Raw genomic sequence first — 13,633 nt, 5'->3', positions numbered from 1 at the left:
TTCGTCATTTGTCTTTTTCACTTTGTAAACGACACCACCCTGACCGGAATCCGCTTGAGAAGAAGAGCAAGGCCTCACATCCGCTTCTTGTGGACCCCTTCTCTGATTATTTTCTTTCCGGCATTGTCGAAGTCCTAAGCACCATGCCTGTGAGTATTGCGGCTTCGTAATTGTGTGATTTCTTCAAGTTAAACGCTGTCTGCGTTTCCACATTCCGGCTCGTAGTGTCCGTCTTTTTCTTGCGCACGTTTACCGACGTCCCGCGACTCTTTGTGAGGTCTTGTTTCACTGATCGTATTGTGGAGATGCATGTCAACATGTTCCACGTTGGTCGGTAACTTCGCCATGTGACCATTTCAAACATCCCTTTATGCACTCGTTTTTGGTACTCGCGCGGTGTCATTTTGCTAGTTTCGAAACTCCCAAATTTTTCGCTCATCCTACGGTATGTAAATGGGTATCCTTCTGCCTATTGCCCTTCCAGCTTTAGGTTGGGTTGCCCTACCGCCCGCGATCGGTTTTGCAGAATTACCTTCATATCCGCGCCATCTTCTCCTGTTTATGTATTTATCCCAAATCTCTGTTTGCTTGATGCAATGTAGCGTCACCTTGGTGTACTTCCGTGCAGTCTTTGACAAGACCAACTGGCGTACCACTGTTATAGGTTATGTCGGCCTTGATCTGACTGTCGCATCGCCAAATAATGTGTGTTTTTTGTATTGAACTGATAGTTATCTGTTAGTTTTGTAATCCTTGAGTTCCCCTTACATACGTTTCGTCCGAACGTATTCCTTAAGTCACGTACATTCCGATTGCGTCCATTGCACCTTGCACAATTGTTGCAATGGTCTCACTGCTTTCTTTGATCTGGACAGACCCCTCCTATGGTTCACTCAGTTGAATTTCATTTTGTTGGGTTATCTTCGTGAACATTGAAATTCTAGATTTACATTTGGCGACTGTCTCCCTCAAAATACTGTTAGTGGTGTTGACATTGTTGAATTTATTTCACAGCTCGCACGCGATCTGCTGCACCCCACTCCAGCTGAGGAGAAGAGGCGCCACAAACTTAAGCGCCTGGTCCAGCACCCCAACTCATACTTTATGGACGTGAAGTGCCCTGGTAAGTTGCACTCCATAATTGTCAACTTGGAGTTATTTTTTTAAACACCATTCATTCATGGCATTTGTGTCTTCCAGGCTGCTACAAAATCACTACAGTGTTCAGCCATGCCCAATCCGTTGTTGTATGTGCCGGTTGCTCCACAATTCTGTGCCAGCCCACTGGAGGACGAGCAAGGCTCACGGAAGGTAACCATATTCCCCTTTTAATTTTTGTAGTATTTATATGCTTGTTTCCAGTTGGCTAATCATCATCTTTCTTTACAGGATGTTCCTTCAGGCGTAAGCAGCACTAAGTAATTAATAAAAAAAAATTGTTTACTTTGTCTTTCTTTAATTTTTTATTGAACCCAATTATTTTACTGATCTATAACAGAATAAGTTATTTAGTCTTATTCAAACCAAATATTAGTATCTCACAGTAGGTGCTGCTTAGAATTTAAAAAACATTTTGAAATTTCTCTAGCCAACCGCGTTAGCCCAACTGACTGCATATTCACAATAATTGCTACAGTAATGCCAGAAGGTGCGATTTGATCATTTGTTGGCTGTGGATCAATGAAGAGGATACTACTAGCGCCAACAGCTCCACCTGTGTGATTGACAGACAATGTTTGTGGCTCTACACCTCCAAAGTGCGTCAGCTCTGGTGTCACAACCCACCCCATTCCATACCCACTGGTGGGTGCCAGACTCTTTGGAGCTTTGATCGTGTGTGGTGTCACAGTCCACAAGGCATCGATAGTGTCTTTCTTGAGATAACCTGAAGGCCCTCCTTGATAGCAGTATAACATCGCATCACCAAACTTGACTAGATCTCCAACGGTCGACTGGAGTCCACCACCTGCCCACTTGCATGAGTTGTCAACACTTGGCGAGTTAATGAGTCTTCCATGCTTGTTTCTAACATAATACCTATTGGCAAATTTGGAATTATTGTCAACAATCGCCATTATTGGGGTGCATTCCTTTGAAGTCAACAAGTCTTACCGTGATCTATTAGGGGTGAGGACATCATTTAAGTCGAGACGAGTATTTCTTAGTCCTAGCTGATTAAATAAGTCCAACATTAAATCACGATATGGCGTTCCAGCAGCCTTCTCCATTACTGCACTGATGAGTGTCCATGCAGGAGATGAGTACAAGTAGGTGGTTCCTGAATGAGAGATGAAGTAGTTTCATTATGTTTATTAGTGAAATTTGTTAGTGCCGACATAGTGAAACAAACCTGGTTTGTGTATAAGATCATCATCTTGAAAAACGCTCAGCGCATCTTCAACAGACTTGAACTTGGTATTCATATAAAATTCCGGCACTACAGAGCTGTCTGGAGGATCTGTTGACTCGCCACCTTTCCAGTGCCTGATTCCGGATAAGTGGCTGACAAGCATTCTTGTGGTGATTTCAACCTGTCAAAATTAGAATAGTTGTTTGAGGGATAACTGAAAGAAAGTTGACTTAGGCTAGTAAAAATCGTCAATCACTTACAGGCTCTCCATCAAATGACTTTTGGGGGAAGTTGGGCACGTAATGTTGGACTGGTTGGTCTAAATCAACTAAGCCTCTTTCCCATAATCTGGCCAACGCTGCCATTGTAATGGATTTGCTAATACTTGCAATTCGCATCACTGTATTTGGAGTACAGGGCACTGCATTCTCCACATCTGCATACCCAAACCCTGCAAGGAAACAAGGAAAGCAACCTGGTTACAGCTCGACTGGACTTCCCTCTAACAAAAAGATGCGAAAAGGGAATCCCAGGGGCTTACCTTCAGTCCACACTGTCTTGCCATTGACATTCACTGCCACACATACACCAGGGATTCCCATCTCTTCTTTGGTCTGTCGAACCAGCTCCCTGCAGGTGCGGACGGCCGCTTCGTAGCGCGAGGCAGAGGGAACCACAGAGGGCGGAACATCCCCTTCCCTGGCACTGGCAGGGGCGGTGGAGGCGGGGGCGCGCGTCTGCGTCCTCAACAGCTGATCCGCGGGGGTTGCTGCTGCAGTAGCAGCTGCAGTGACGGGGACGGGCTTGTCAAAGTGCCGCAGCAGAAAGACGGAGACAGCTGCTCCTGCTGTGAAGCCACCGACCACCCCCGAGACTGTCCGCCAGTGATGCCCGAATCTGGACATGATTTCCTCGGCACACACTAAGTTTCTCGCAGATGGTTGAGGAATTTCGGAAGAAATCCACGAAAACGGTTCCTTCCTTGCGGGCTGTGTTTACATGTACCTTTGTGCGATGCGCTGTTGCCAGATCGACCGAGCTTGTAAGTGTCTCCAAGTGGCTTGTCCACCAAACATAAACACGACTTTTCCTCGACCATGCGTCACTTGGTTGTGTTTGTGTGTTTTAAAATGGAATTGATGAACGCTGCCGAGCTCTTTGTTTCGTTCACTATCACACCGTACGATTTCCGAAACCGAACAACGGTTGTGGAAGAGTCTGTGTGGCCGTGATGAAGATTCATCTGTTCTGTTTCTGTTGTGATGAAAATGGATGAAAATGGCGAGCAAGAGACCTGTTCTCTCGGCTGCTTCTGAATCTTTGCCGTGTTCTTCGGACCCTTTGCGAGAACTTTTCGAAGCTTGTAAAACGGGGGATATTGTGAAAGTGAAAAAGTTGGTGTCTCCGCAAACGGTGAACGCCCGAGACACTGCGGGGCGGAAATCCACCCCACTGCATTTCGCAGCTGGTGGGTATCGTTAGCGTCCATCGTATTTTTGTTGCGTATCGCAAGTTAACGCCTTCCTCCATCAAGATTTCTTAACTTGGCCCATGACTAGACGAATATCTTTAAGCTCTCTCCCCTATGGTTCATTTCTCATTCGTTTAAGGAGTAGTGTAGCTCAGTGAGGTGGGTTCATGTAAGCTTCAGCCAACCCCCTCCTCCCCTCTCCTGCAACCCTATTTCTAATACTCTAATTAGCCCAATTACCCAATTCATTCATTCTGTGAGTAGTTATGTGATCAACTTCCACCTTAGCCCAGCACTTACCTGTAGACCTGGATGCGCCGACAGAAATCTTCTGACATCTCCCTGAAATTAAGGCTGTGTTTTCCTTTGTGCCTGTCTGCGTATGTGATAGACGATGCTAAAATTAATTTACAAAGCCTCTCCTAAAACAAATCGAGAAAAAAAAAATTTTCTCCCATAATAATTATTGTATGGTTTCCCTCTTTTTCACATTTTATTTTTATTACAGGTTATGGTCGAAGAGATGTTGTTGAGCTGTTGCTAGCTTCTGGTGCATCGATTCAAGCTCGAGATGACGGTGGTCTGCACCCACTACACAACGCCTGTTCCTTTGGGCATGCTGATGTCGTCAGATTATTATTAGAAGCAGGAGCCAATCCAAATACTAGAGATAATTGGAATTATACTCCTCTTCACGAAGCAGCTATCAAAGGCAAAGTGGATGTGTGCATTGGTAGGTTCAATAAATTCTTCTTTTCATTCCTTGACTCTCTCAAAGCATGTAATTTATTGACTTATCTTTTGCCAGCTTTACTTCAACATGGAGCAGATGCCAGTATACGAAATACGGAAGGGAAAACCGCCGTGGAGTTGGCAGATGCTGCAACGCGGCCAGTATTGACTGGAGACTACCGCAAGGAAGAGCTGCTAGAAGCTGCTAGATCAGGTGCTGAAGATAGACTGCTTGGTCTTCTAAATCCTCTAAATGTTAACTGTCATGCAAGTGATGGACGAAGATCTACACCACTTCATCTAGCAGCTGGATACAATAGAAGCAGAGTAGTTCAACTTCTCTTACAACGAGGAGCAGATGTCCATGCCAAAGACAAAGGGTAACATCCTGAGGATAATTCATCCCACATGTATTTGGTCACTGCTTTGACCAGTCTAATTGTAGAATTTCCTTTTTCTCTAGTGGTCTGGTGCCTCTTCACAATGCTTGTTCTTATGGGCATTTTGAAGTGACAGAGATGCTGCTGAAGCATGGTGCCTTAGTAAATGCAATGGACTTGTGGCAATTTACTCCTTTGCATGAAGCTGCATCAAAGTCCCGAGCGGAAGTTTGCTCATTGCTGTTAAGCCATGGAGCAGATCCTACTCTTCTAAACTGTCACTCCAAGTCAGCACTTGATGTGGCTCCAACTCGAGAACTACAGGACCGCTTAGCCTGTAAGCTGCTCACGCTCGTTTATTTTTGCTCCTAATTTGTCACAGTTAAAGTTATGGTGCTGAATTTATGTTTGCCTCAGATGAATTCAAAGGACACTGTCTACTGGAAGCTGCAAGGCAAGCCGATCCGGCAAGAGTAAAGAAATATTTGACAGCTGAGCTAGTTAATTTTAAGCACCCATATAATGGGGATACTCCACTTGTAAGCCTCTTAAATATTATTTTGTGTTTTTCTGAATGTTTTTTGCTTGTTTTGTAGTAATTTTTCACACTTGTTTCCTTGTAGCATGTTGTTGTTAGCTCCACGTCCCCAAAGCGTAAGCAAATCATTGATATGCTGGTGCGTAAAGGTGCCCATTTGAACGAGAAGAACAAGAACTTCCTCACACCACTGCATATAGCAGCTGACAATTCTCATTTTGATGTGATGGATGCTCTACTGCGACATGGTGCGAAAGTCAACTCCCTCGATGCTTTAGGACAAACAGGTAAAATCCTAAACTTGAGCTGCATCCTATCTTATTCTTTGAACCATGTTAATTCAACTTTTTGCTCTTCAGCTCTGCACCGTGCTGCCCATGAGGACAATGTCCAGGCTTGTCGTATTTTGCTTTCCTACAATGTTGATCCAGGTATTGTATCTCTCCAAGGTTACACAGCAGCTCAAGTGGCAACTGATAATGTCACAAAAATTCTTCAGACAACAAAGCCAAGTAAGTAGACATGACCTTCTCCTCAAACTTTCATAGTTTTCTTCGTTCATCCATGTTATAATCTCTTGATTATTTCTTTTATAGCGGAACCTGTTGCTAGCTGTGTGGATGTTGAAAGTCAGATGCTAGAGGCCGCCAAGGCAGGAGATTCAGAACAAGTTCAAAGACTCCTTACAGCCTATCCTCAAATTGTTAACTGCCGTGATCTAGATGGACGGTAAGTTTCCTAAAGTCCAAAACTTGATATCCAAGTACAAATTCTCTTCTGTTTCTCATCTCTTATACGATTATTTTGTTTTTAGGCATTCTACCCCTCTTCATTTTGCTGCTGGGTATAACAGAGTCACTGTAGTTGAGTATTTGCTTGCGCAAGGTGCAGATGTACATGCTAAAGACAAAGGGTTGGTATTAAAATTTTCACTAATAAATCAAAGCAAAAAGTTTTATTTCAATGCATAATTTGTGGGCTTTTTCTAATCTTATGCACTTTACAGCGGTCTGGTACCCTTGCACAACGCATGTTCCTATGGACACTATGAAGTGACTGAACTCCTGGTCAAGCATGGTGCAAGTGTTAACGTGGCAGATCTATGGAAATTTACACCGCTTCATGAAGCTGCTGCCAAAGGCAAATATGAAATCGTTCGACTGCTCCTCAAGGTTAGTATACAAGGAATTTGGTCTGTCATGCAAAGCCACTGTGTCACTACAATTTCATTCTTTGCTCGTAAATGTGCTCATCAAGTGCTATTGTTTGCAGCATGGAGCTGATGTGACAAAAAAGAATCGTGATGGAGCGACACCGCTTGATCTTGTGAGGGAAGGCGATCAGGATGTTGCTGACCTCTTGAGAGGCAATGCGGCATTACTGGATGCTGCTAAGAAAGGCAACTTGGCCCGTGTCCAACGTCTTGTCACTGCCGATAATATCAACTGTAGGGATGTTCAGGGTCGTAATTCTACACCTTTACATCTTGCAGGCAAGTGTAAATTTCTTACGCTTAGATAAGTTTTTATTAGTAGAGGAAGTGATGACACACACAGGTATTTTTCTTCAGAAATGTCCAAGGAACATTAAGTGTGTAATTTGGTAATAACAAGGTTTATAGTTAATTTGGTAATAAGGTTGTTAGGTTATTTGGTTATGAGGTTGAAAAGTTCAAATTTTGAAGGTATTAATTATGTAGACGTATTAATTATGTAGACTATTAAAATTGTGTGATTGTGTGAGTAAATGTGAATATTTAAGGGCCCTGACACACTGATGAAAAAGAAGTGCATCTGAGGTGACACACCTATGATTAAAACAAATAGAGGCCCTGGTGTGAATGTGAAAGCGTATGTATGTGTATTTATGTAGGGTAGGTTAGTGTAGGTTTAACTTCTTGTTCCATGGATACATGAAGAGTTAAATGATTTCTGATCCTCATCCATTTAAAACAAAAATTGGTTTTCTTTAAGATTTTAGAAATCAAATGTTAATTGTCTGAATATTTTTTTTCCTTTACAGCGGGCTACAACAATTTAGAAGTGGCAGAGTTTTTGCTGGAGCATGGTGCTGATGTTAATGCACAGGACAAGGGTGGCTTGATCCCCCTGCACAATGCTTCTTCATACGGCCACTTGGACATTGCTGCCCTGCTCATCAAGTATTCGACTGTGGTCAATGCCACTGACAAGTGGGGCTTCACTCCTCTTCATGAAGCCGCCCAGAAAGGGAGGACGCAGCTTTGTGCTCTGCTGGTGAGGTTTTTTTTTTTCGTTAGTTTACCTGTTGTGTTGTCTTCATTTACGTAGGGCTCCTTTTAATCCATGTTTGTCCCGTCTCTACTCCCAGCTCGCTCATGGCGCGGATCCGTTCCTCAAGAACCAGGAGGGGCAGTCGCCGGCAGACCTTGCCACGGCAGAGGACGTCAAGTGCCTGCTGCAGGACGCCATGGCCTCCCAGCAGGGCATCGCCACCTCACCGCCCGGTTCCGGTTCCGGTTCGGGCCGGACGCAGTCGGTGGCGGCGGCCGCCGCGACGCCGGTGCCGACGCCGTCCTCCCCGCCCTCGCCCAACGCCTCTGGCGCCAGCGGCGGCGGCAGCGCGGAGTTGGTGGTGATGCCGTCCGGGACGCCGGTGCCCTTGTCCATCCCCGTGGCCAACGCGCGCACCGGGACCGGGCGCGCCTCCCCCATGCCGGCCCCCCACGGCGACGGCTGCTGCTCGCTGCCGGACTGCCAGAAGGCCGAGGGCAACGCCGTCGAGTCCGCCCCGTCGAACATCACGAGTGTGCCTGGATTCCTTACCAGGTGCGGACGCGCTGCGCCCGTTTGGGACCCGTTTCCCGTCGTGTTGTTTTTCTAGAATTACATGACGTCTCTTTGATTTCAGCCTGGGATTGGAGCATTTACTTGAGTTGTTCGAGAGGGAGCAGATCACACTAGATATTCTTGGAGAGATGGGTCATGAGGATTTGAAGCAAATTGGTATCAGTGCATATGGATACCGACACAAACTCCTTAAGGGTATTGAAAAGTTGTATTCAAGTAATGGTGAGTTCTCAACACTGTCTGAGAAATTGTATGTAATATTTTAAAAGAGCTCGATTGCTTATCAATGCTGCATTGCTCTTTCCCTAGGAAACACAAATCTTGCTCCATTACCTCCTGGTACATTATTAGTTGACTTGCTGAGTGATGATAAAGAATTTATCGCTGTGGATGAGGAAATGCAAAGCACTGTGCGGGAGCATCGAGACAATGGCCATGCTGGTGGAATATTTTCCCGATACAACATTATCAGGGTGAGCTCAGAAAATGTTTCAGCATATGCGTATGTTGAGACTCTTGTAAGTTCCAAATAATAATTTTGAAAACCTTGTCTCACTTTCAGATACAAAAAGTTCAGAATCGCAAACTTTGGGAGCGCTATTCACACAGACGGCAAGAAGTTAGTGAAGAAAATGGCAACCAAGCAAATGAAAGAATGCTCTTTCACGGTTCACCTTTTATGAATGCTATAGTCCAAAAGGGTTTTGATGAACGTCATGCATACATTGGTGGCATGTTTGGTGCCGGTGCGTTTTTATTTTATCATGTTTCCTTTTCAAATGCTTGTTTCTTATCAAATACTTCTAACCTTGTCTTCTTGTTTTTCAGGAATATACTTTGCAGAACACTCCTCAAAGAGTAACCAATATGTTTATGGATTTGGTGGGGGCACAGGTTGTCCTTCCCATAGGGATAGATCTTGCTACATCTGCCACAGGCAGTTGCTCCTTTGCCGTGTCACTTTAGGCAAATCCTTCTTGCAGTTTAGTGCCATGAAAATGGCTCATGCACCTCCAGGTCATCACTCTGTTCTCGGTAGACCTAGTGCAGGTGGTCTCAACTTCCCTGAGTATGTTATTTACCGTGGCGAACAAGTGAGTATATTTCCTAAATAATTTCAAAAACTGTATGTAGTCCCTTTTTAATTGTTTTCACATATTTATTTGCCTTGTTTTATGTTGTTTTTAGGCTTATCCGGAGTACCTCATAACATACCAAATTTTAAAACCAGAGTCTGTTGCTGATGATACAGAGGCCAGATGAAGACTGTTTTCCTTTGCATGCTGTTTGCCTCGGGTCACCAGTAAATAGGGGTTGGAGGATGGCTAAAGTAGCTTTTGTCATGACTATCAATCAATGCTCCTCTTCTGACTTGTTAGGAGGGCAGTTGATGAAATGTTTGGTGCTCATGATTCACATGAATTGTAATCATTTTGCAATATCTGCTTTTAGACAATTTTTGACTGGAATTTCTTTTTCCAAGTGGGTAATTGTAGTAATGCATTATCTATCATATGTTTGAGTAAGCCTGCATAACATCAAGTTATTCTTGGAGCAGTTTTCTCTAATTATGTTGTGAAACAAGAGATGTGCTTCAGCTGAGGTACAAGAATGTTAGTCGTTGGCATAATACAATTAGAAGTGTACATGTAATTTTGTAAAATATGATAATTTATTTTATCGAGTTACCACTGTGGTTGGGCAGGAATGTTGGTTGAATACCTCTTGTAGTGTGGCCACAAATATGCATGTAAATGGATATGATTTTCTTTTATATTTGGTTGTGATATGTATATAACAATTGTCAATATTCAATCAAGTCTATCAACTGAATTCATAAGCTGTAAATGAGACTAAAAGCATTTTTTAACTTTTATTTCTTTCTGTAGCATTTTGTCTTTTAATTTCAGGTAACAAGATATGATGCTTTCTTTTTGTGGTAATTTCAATTAACTGGACATTAACTGTTTGTAGTCTTTCACATAGTATTTTTGGGTCAAGGGGAATTGTGTAGCAACGGTTCAAACTGGAACAAAAAGAGAACCATTTTGTAGCATTTTAATTACTCAAGAATATTTTCCTCCTGTAGTTCTTTTGCATTTTTAGAACTGTGGCAAAGGCATTGGTGCTGCAGACATTTGGTTTTCTTCTTGTTTTTTCCCCCCATTTTTGATGGTATTGAATCATCTGTTTCAGCAGTATGGTGAATTTGTCTCATTTTGTTACTTTTCACCCTGTATATATTGCCTCATGCGTTCTTCACCTTTTATCATAGACTTTTCCTCTCAAAGAAATATAAGGTATTATGTTTTATTTGTGTGATATTTTGTAGCTTTTCAGCTACTCATCATTTTCCTCATACATAGTAATATTCTAATTCAACTTTTGTCTGTGATTTATTGATTCTTGCTAGACGAGTCCTATTTCCTCCATCTCTCTTCTTGTAACATGTTCACCACAATGACGTCACCACACTTGTGGTTACGTTCCCTTCACAATGGATTCATTTTATAGTGAAGGTATTTTTTGCTGATGTGCTTTTGGTAACTGTGTAATTTTACTTGTTTAAAGCTCTCTGACATATTTGTAGAGCTGGGTGTGTATACATTTGGTTTTGAGTCTTTAAAGATAAGACTTTCATCAGAGCCCTGAATGGATTTGTGATCGAAATACAAAAGAGAAACAAAACTTTACTGTAGTCACTATTTATTGTACTCCCTGGTGAATCACATGTCCAGGAATGATTGTCTATGAAATCCATCTACTATTGAATAGTGTACGAATTACATTACATACATACTGACTAAGCCACAATGGTGCACGTCAAAGATCACCCATTTCACCTGACACTTACAATCAAGCTTACAATACATCTTTTACAATACACACATTAGTGGCAGTGTAAAAATACAGCTGCTACTGATTGAAGTGAAAACTTTGTAATAGTAAAAATTCTTCAACAAATTTGAAAGTCTATTGAAAGGGAGATAAAAACATATGAGGCTTGAATCAACAATTACAGGAAGCTTTAGGAAACAAGATAAGAACCACTAAAGGTCTTACCAAATAAAAAAAAGATACGAAAATTTAATGTCTTGTTCTTAGCCTTAACAATCTAGAGCCCAGTGAAAGAAATGAAAGGGTACAACAGTATTTGGGAGGAAACCCATAATACACAAAAATGTATGAAAATAAAGATGTCAAGTGACAAAGACATAAAGAGGTAGTAAAACACCTAAATCTTCAAACTACAATAAGGAATATGTCGAAGAAAAACAAAAGATACAATCAATGCCCCACACAATTTACCGAAACAGTAAAACTCGTCAAATCACCCCATCCAAACACATCAATCATCCCTCCAAAAAGACAAAAAATATGGATGGTAAAGATGATTTAAACTGAACTCAAACCTCAAACTATCAAACCTTCCAAGAAAAGAAAAGAGGAATCACAGATATTAACAAAAACAGAAACAAAGAAATCTTCTTTCAAAGCTTCACCAACTCAAGATTCGCCAAAATACTGACAGTTATTTCAAGGAATATGAGTTACTTGAAGCTGAGAGACAAAATAATGGCAACAATACAAAATTATGGTAACCATTTTTACATTCCACTTTTGAATGAGTGTGGTATAGTACAACCCAGGACAAAAGGCATCTTTTCCTCTCAATTTTATACCCTGTACATGCAATTGTTCTGTTCTCTTTGAAACTGCAGAACCTCTTAGAAACAATTGCGTCAACACAACATTTGTGTTGAATTTTAGATCACATTTTGTAAGACTTGAAGATCAAACGGTATAAAAGGTAAGCTTATGTAAAGAATCACTCTTACATCTGCTTCATAGAAAGGAATCTTAACTTCAAAGTTCAAACCAGATGGAATTCAGCCCGGAATTTAATCTTGACAAGATGCAACCATTACATTTGCCTTTGGCATTACGAGGTCTGAAGCCCTCTTGGCAGCACTTTTTAATTTATCCTTTGCTTCCTGCACGGATGACTTTTCAGAGGAAACATTGGTTTCATGTTGCCCATGTTTTGGGTACAAGTGACTTAGAACATGGTTAAATCCCAGAATCATCTGCTGGCAGTTTTTTCTGAACCTTTCAACACCAAATGCTTGAATAGCATGTTTAAAGCCAAACACTTGGGAGTCAACCCATCCAGAACGTACAGCAATGGTGCAATTAGGATTGTCATCACTCTCTCGGTAAACCACTTTCTCGACAACAGACTGTAAAAGTTGAAAATACATCTTGTTAATGAACAGAAATACCAAGAACTATTCGACTGCTAAGTTCAGAAAAAAATAACCACAGAACTTACCATGACTTTCGTGTAGCCCACATTTCGTGTATAAGTTGTAAGAGTTCTAGTTTTGGGGTCGACCACTGACTCTTCAATAATTCCAACCTTGGGATTGTTGATGAACCGTTCACCCCATTTGGGAACTCGGTTGGTTTTAGTGAGAAGTCTTTTCGTGAAGAGCTTGTTGTCTCTCACTTCTCGGAAGACTGTGTCTTCACTGAGAACATGAGAACTAAAAGCCAGAAACAAAGGTACAGGACAAGATTAAAATGTGACCTTTGATCATTTAATTAGCTTCACAGAAAATTTGGATAAAAGACGGATTCGAAGACACGTAGTTGAAAACAGATGTCCCTTTTTTTCATAATTTCTAACATAGAAGTGTTTCATACAAACTTCGAAATTTGGTACAAAATTGATTTGGACGGAAACTTGCCTGTGGGGGTTAGGGTAACGCTGCCAAAATGCCTGGGCAACTTGATGCCAGTTATACTGGAAAACGGTGCTACTTTCATAGAACTTGACCATGGTTAAACGAGCGGGGTAACTAGGTGGGGCGAGAAGGTAAGTCCGGATGAATTAAACGGAATCAGCCGATAGTTCTAGGCCCAGCCATCTGCCGTCCCGTGTCCCGTCCCGTCTGTACAGCTGCTGCTGCTGCCACTGCTGCGCTGCTGCTGGACACCTGCCTTCCCTAGGAACGTAACGTCACGCGTTCATTAATCACGTAATGATTTCAATGCCACCGTCCCCGATGACAAAAAATTTGATCTTTCTTCCCTCTGAGATGAAATATCTAACTATTTCACTTTTGACAGTCGTCATTTTATTATTTTAGCGTACAGCTGATGTTGTTGTGTTGGTCAGAAGCTAGCAGAAGAGTTTTCTTTGTTTGTTTTGAAACTTTGCGGGAGTGGTTTCTGCTAAACGCGCTTCTGTTTTTCCGCATTTTATCTTTTATGGCTTCTTTTTGGGCTGAAGAACGGGGAAAATGGAATTTTTCGAACAGTGAAGAATTT

General features: G+C 42.1%; 4 protein-coding genes across 6 annotated transcripts; 2 read left to right on the top strand and 2 right to left on the bottom strand.

Moving 5' to 3' along the window:
* Positions 1–20: 20 nt before the first annotated feature.
* Positions 21–1,447, top strand: LOC117647641 (40S ribosomal protein S27). Of its 2 annotated transcripts, none has more exons than XM_034389510.1 (4): positions 21–149; positions 1,015–1,123; positions 1,201–1,311; positions 1,390–1,447. In XM_034389510.1, the coding sequence occupies exons 1-4, from the start codon at positions 144–146 to the stop codon at positions 1,416–1,418; spliced, it is 255 nt and encodes an 84-aa protein (XP_034245401.1). In that variant the 5' UTR covers positions 21–143; the 3' UTR covers positions 1,419–1,447. The 2 variants fall into 2 exon arrangements, with proteins under 2 accessions (XP_034245401.1, XP_034245400.1); XM_034389509.1 differs by lacking the exon at positions 21–149 and adding an exon at positions 295–330.
* On the bottom strand, positions 1,445–3,284 carry LOC117647636 (serine beta-lactamase-like protein LACTB, mitochondrial). The gene is made up of 5 exons (XM_034389502.1): positions 2,892–3,284; positions 2,611–2,801; positions 2,351–2,531; positions 2,113–2,278; positions 1,445–2,037 (listed from the first exon to the last, which is right to left on the bottom strand). Exons 1-5 carry the CDS (start codon positions 3,253–3,255, stop codon positions 1,539–1,541), a joined length of 1,401 nt encoding a protein of 466 aa, XP_034245393.1. The 5' UTR covers positions 3,256–3,284; the 3' UTR covers positions 1,445–1,538.
* Positions 3,256–10,990, top strand: LOC117647632 (poly [ADP-ribose] polymerase tankyrase). Of its 2 annotated transcripts, none has more exons than XM_034389498.1 (18): positions 3,256–3,392; positions 4,330–4,554; positions 4,630–4,933; positions 5,017–5,270; positions 5,351–5,472; positions 5,557–5,758; positions 5,831–5,983; positions 6,068–6,200; positions 6,286–6,384; positions 6,478–6,643; positions 6,744–6,963; positions 7,494–7,726; positions 7,821–8,278; positions 8,361–8,521; positions 8,609–8,772; positions 8,862–9,045; positions 9,128–9,393; positions 9,488–9,627. In XM_034389498.1, the coding sequence occupies exons 1-18, from the start codon at positions 3,350–3,352 to the stop codon at positions 9,560–9,562; spliced, it is 3,462 nt and encodes a 1,153-aa protein (XP_034245389.1). In that variant the 5' UTR covers positions 3,256–3,349; the 3' UTR covers positions 9,563–9,627. The 2 variants fall into 2 exon arrangements, with proteins under 2 accessions (XP_034245389.1, XP_034245388.1); XM_034389497.1 differs by lacking the exon at positions 3,256–3,392 and adding an exon at positions 3,421–3,818 and having other exon boundaries at positions 9,488–10,990.
* LOC117647639 (protein preli-like) lies at positions 10,989–13,296 on the bottom strand. Its single transcript, XM_034389507.1, has 3 exons — positions 13,051–13,296; positions 12,633–12,846; positions 10,989–12,540 (listed from the first exon to the last, which is right to left on the bottom strand). Exons 1-3 carry the CDS (start codon positions 13,140–13,142, stop codon positions 12,202–12,204), a joined length of 645 nt encoding a protein of 214 aa, XP_034245398.1. The 5' UTR covers positions 13,143–13,296; the 3' UTR covers positions 10,989–12,201.
* Positions 13,297–13,633: the final 337 nt, after the last annotated feature.

This window comes from Thrips palmi, unplaced genomic scaffold (genome assembly GCF_012932325.1).
Source record: "Thrips palmi isolate BJ-2018 unplaced genomic scaffold, TpBJ-2018v1 HiC_scaffold_2, whole genome shotgun sequence".
Lineage (NCBI taxonomy): Eukaryota > Metazoa > Arthropoda > Insecta > Thysanoptera > Thripidae > Thrips > Thrips palmi.
Note: the sequence above shows the minus strand (reverse complement) of the source record. Positions and strands in the feature narration are given on the sequence as shown.

Coding starts and splice junctions, on each gene's coding strand:
- LOC117647636 (XM_034389502.1), bottom strand. CDS start 3,255: ATGTCCAGATTCGGGCATCACTGGCGGACAGTCTCGGGGGTGGTCGGT. Junction 2,532..2,610: donor AGTCATTTGATGGAGAGCCT/GTAAGTGATTGA, acceptor TAATTTTGACAG/GTTGAAATCACCACAAGAAT. Junction 2,279..2,350: donor TGATCTTATACACAAACCAG/GTTTGTTTCACT, acceptor TCTCTCATTCAG/GAACCACCTACTTGTACTCA.
- LOC117647641 (XM_034389509.1), top strand. CDS start 310: ATGTCAACATGTTCCACGTTG. Junction 331..1,014: donor TGTCAACATGTTCCACGTTG/GTCGGTAACTTC, acceptor TTTATTTCACAG/CTCGCACGCGATCTGCTGCA. Junction 1,124..1,200: donor TATGGACGTGAAGTGCCCTG/GTAAGTTGCACT, acceptor TGTGTCTTCCAG/GCTGCTACAAAATCACTACA.
- LOC117647632 (XM_034389497.1), top strand. CDS start 3,623: ATGAAAATGGCGAGCAAGAGACCTGTTCTCTCGGCTGCTTCTGAATCT. Junction 5,984..6,067: donor TCTTCAGACAACAAAGCCAA/GTAAGTAGACAT, acceptor TTTCTTTTATAG/CGGAACCTGTTGCTAGCTGT. Junction 6,385..6,477: donor GTACATGCTAAAGACAAAGG/GTTGGTATTAAA, acceptor TGCACTTTACAG/CGGTCTGGTACCCTTGCACA.
- LOC117647639 (XM_034389507.1), bottom strand. CDS start 13,142: ATGGTCAAGTTCTATGAAAGTAGCACCGTTTTCCAGTATAACTGGCAT. Junction 12,847..13,050: donor CGTTACCCTAACCCCCACAG/GCAAGTTTCCGT, acceptor TCTGGCTTTTAG/TTCTCATGTTCTCAGTGAAG. Junction 12,541..12,632: donor TGGGCTACACGAAAGTCATG/GTAAGTTCTGTG, acceptor CAACTTTTACAG/TCTGTTGTCGAGAAAGTGGT.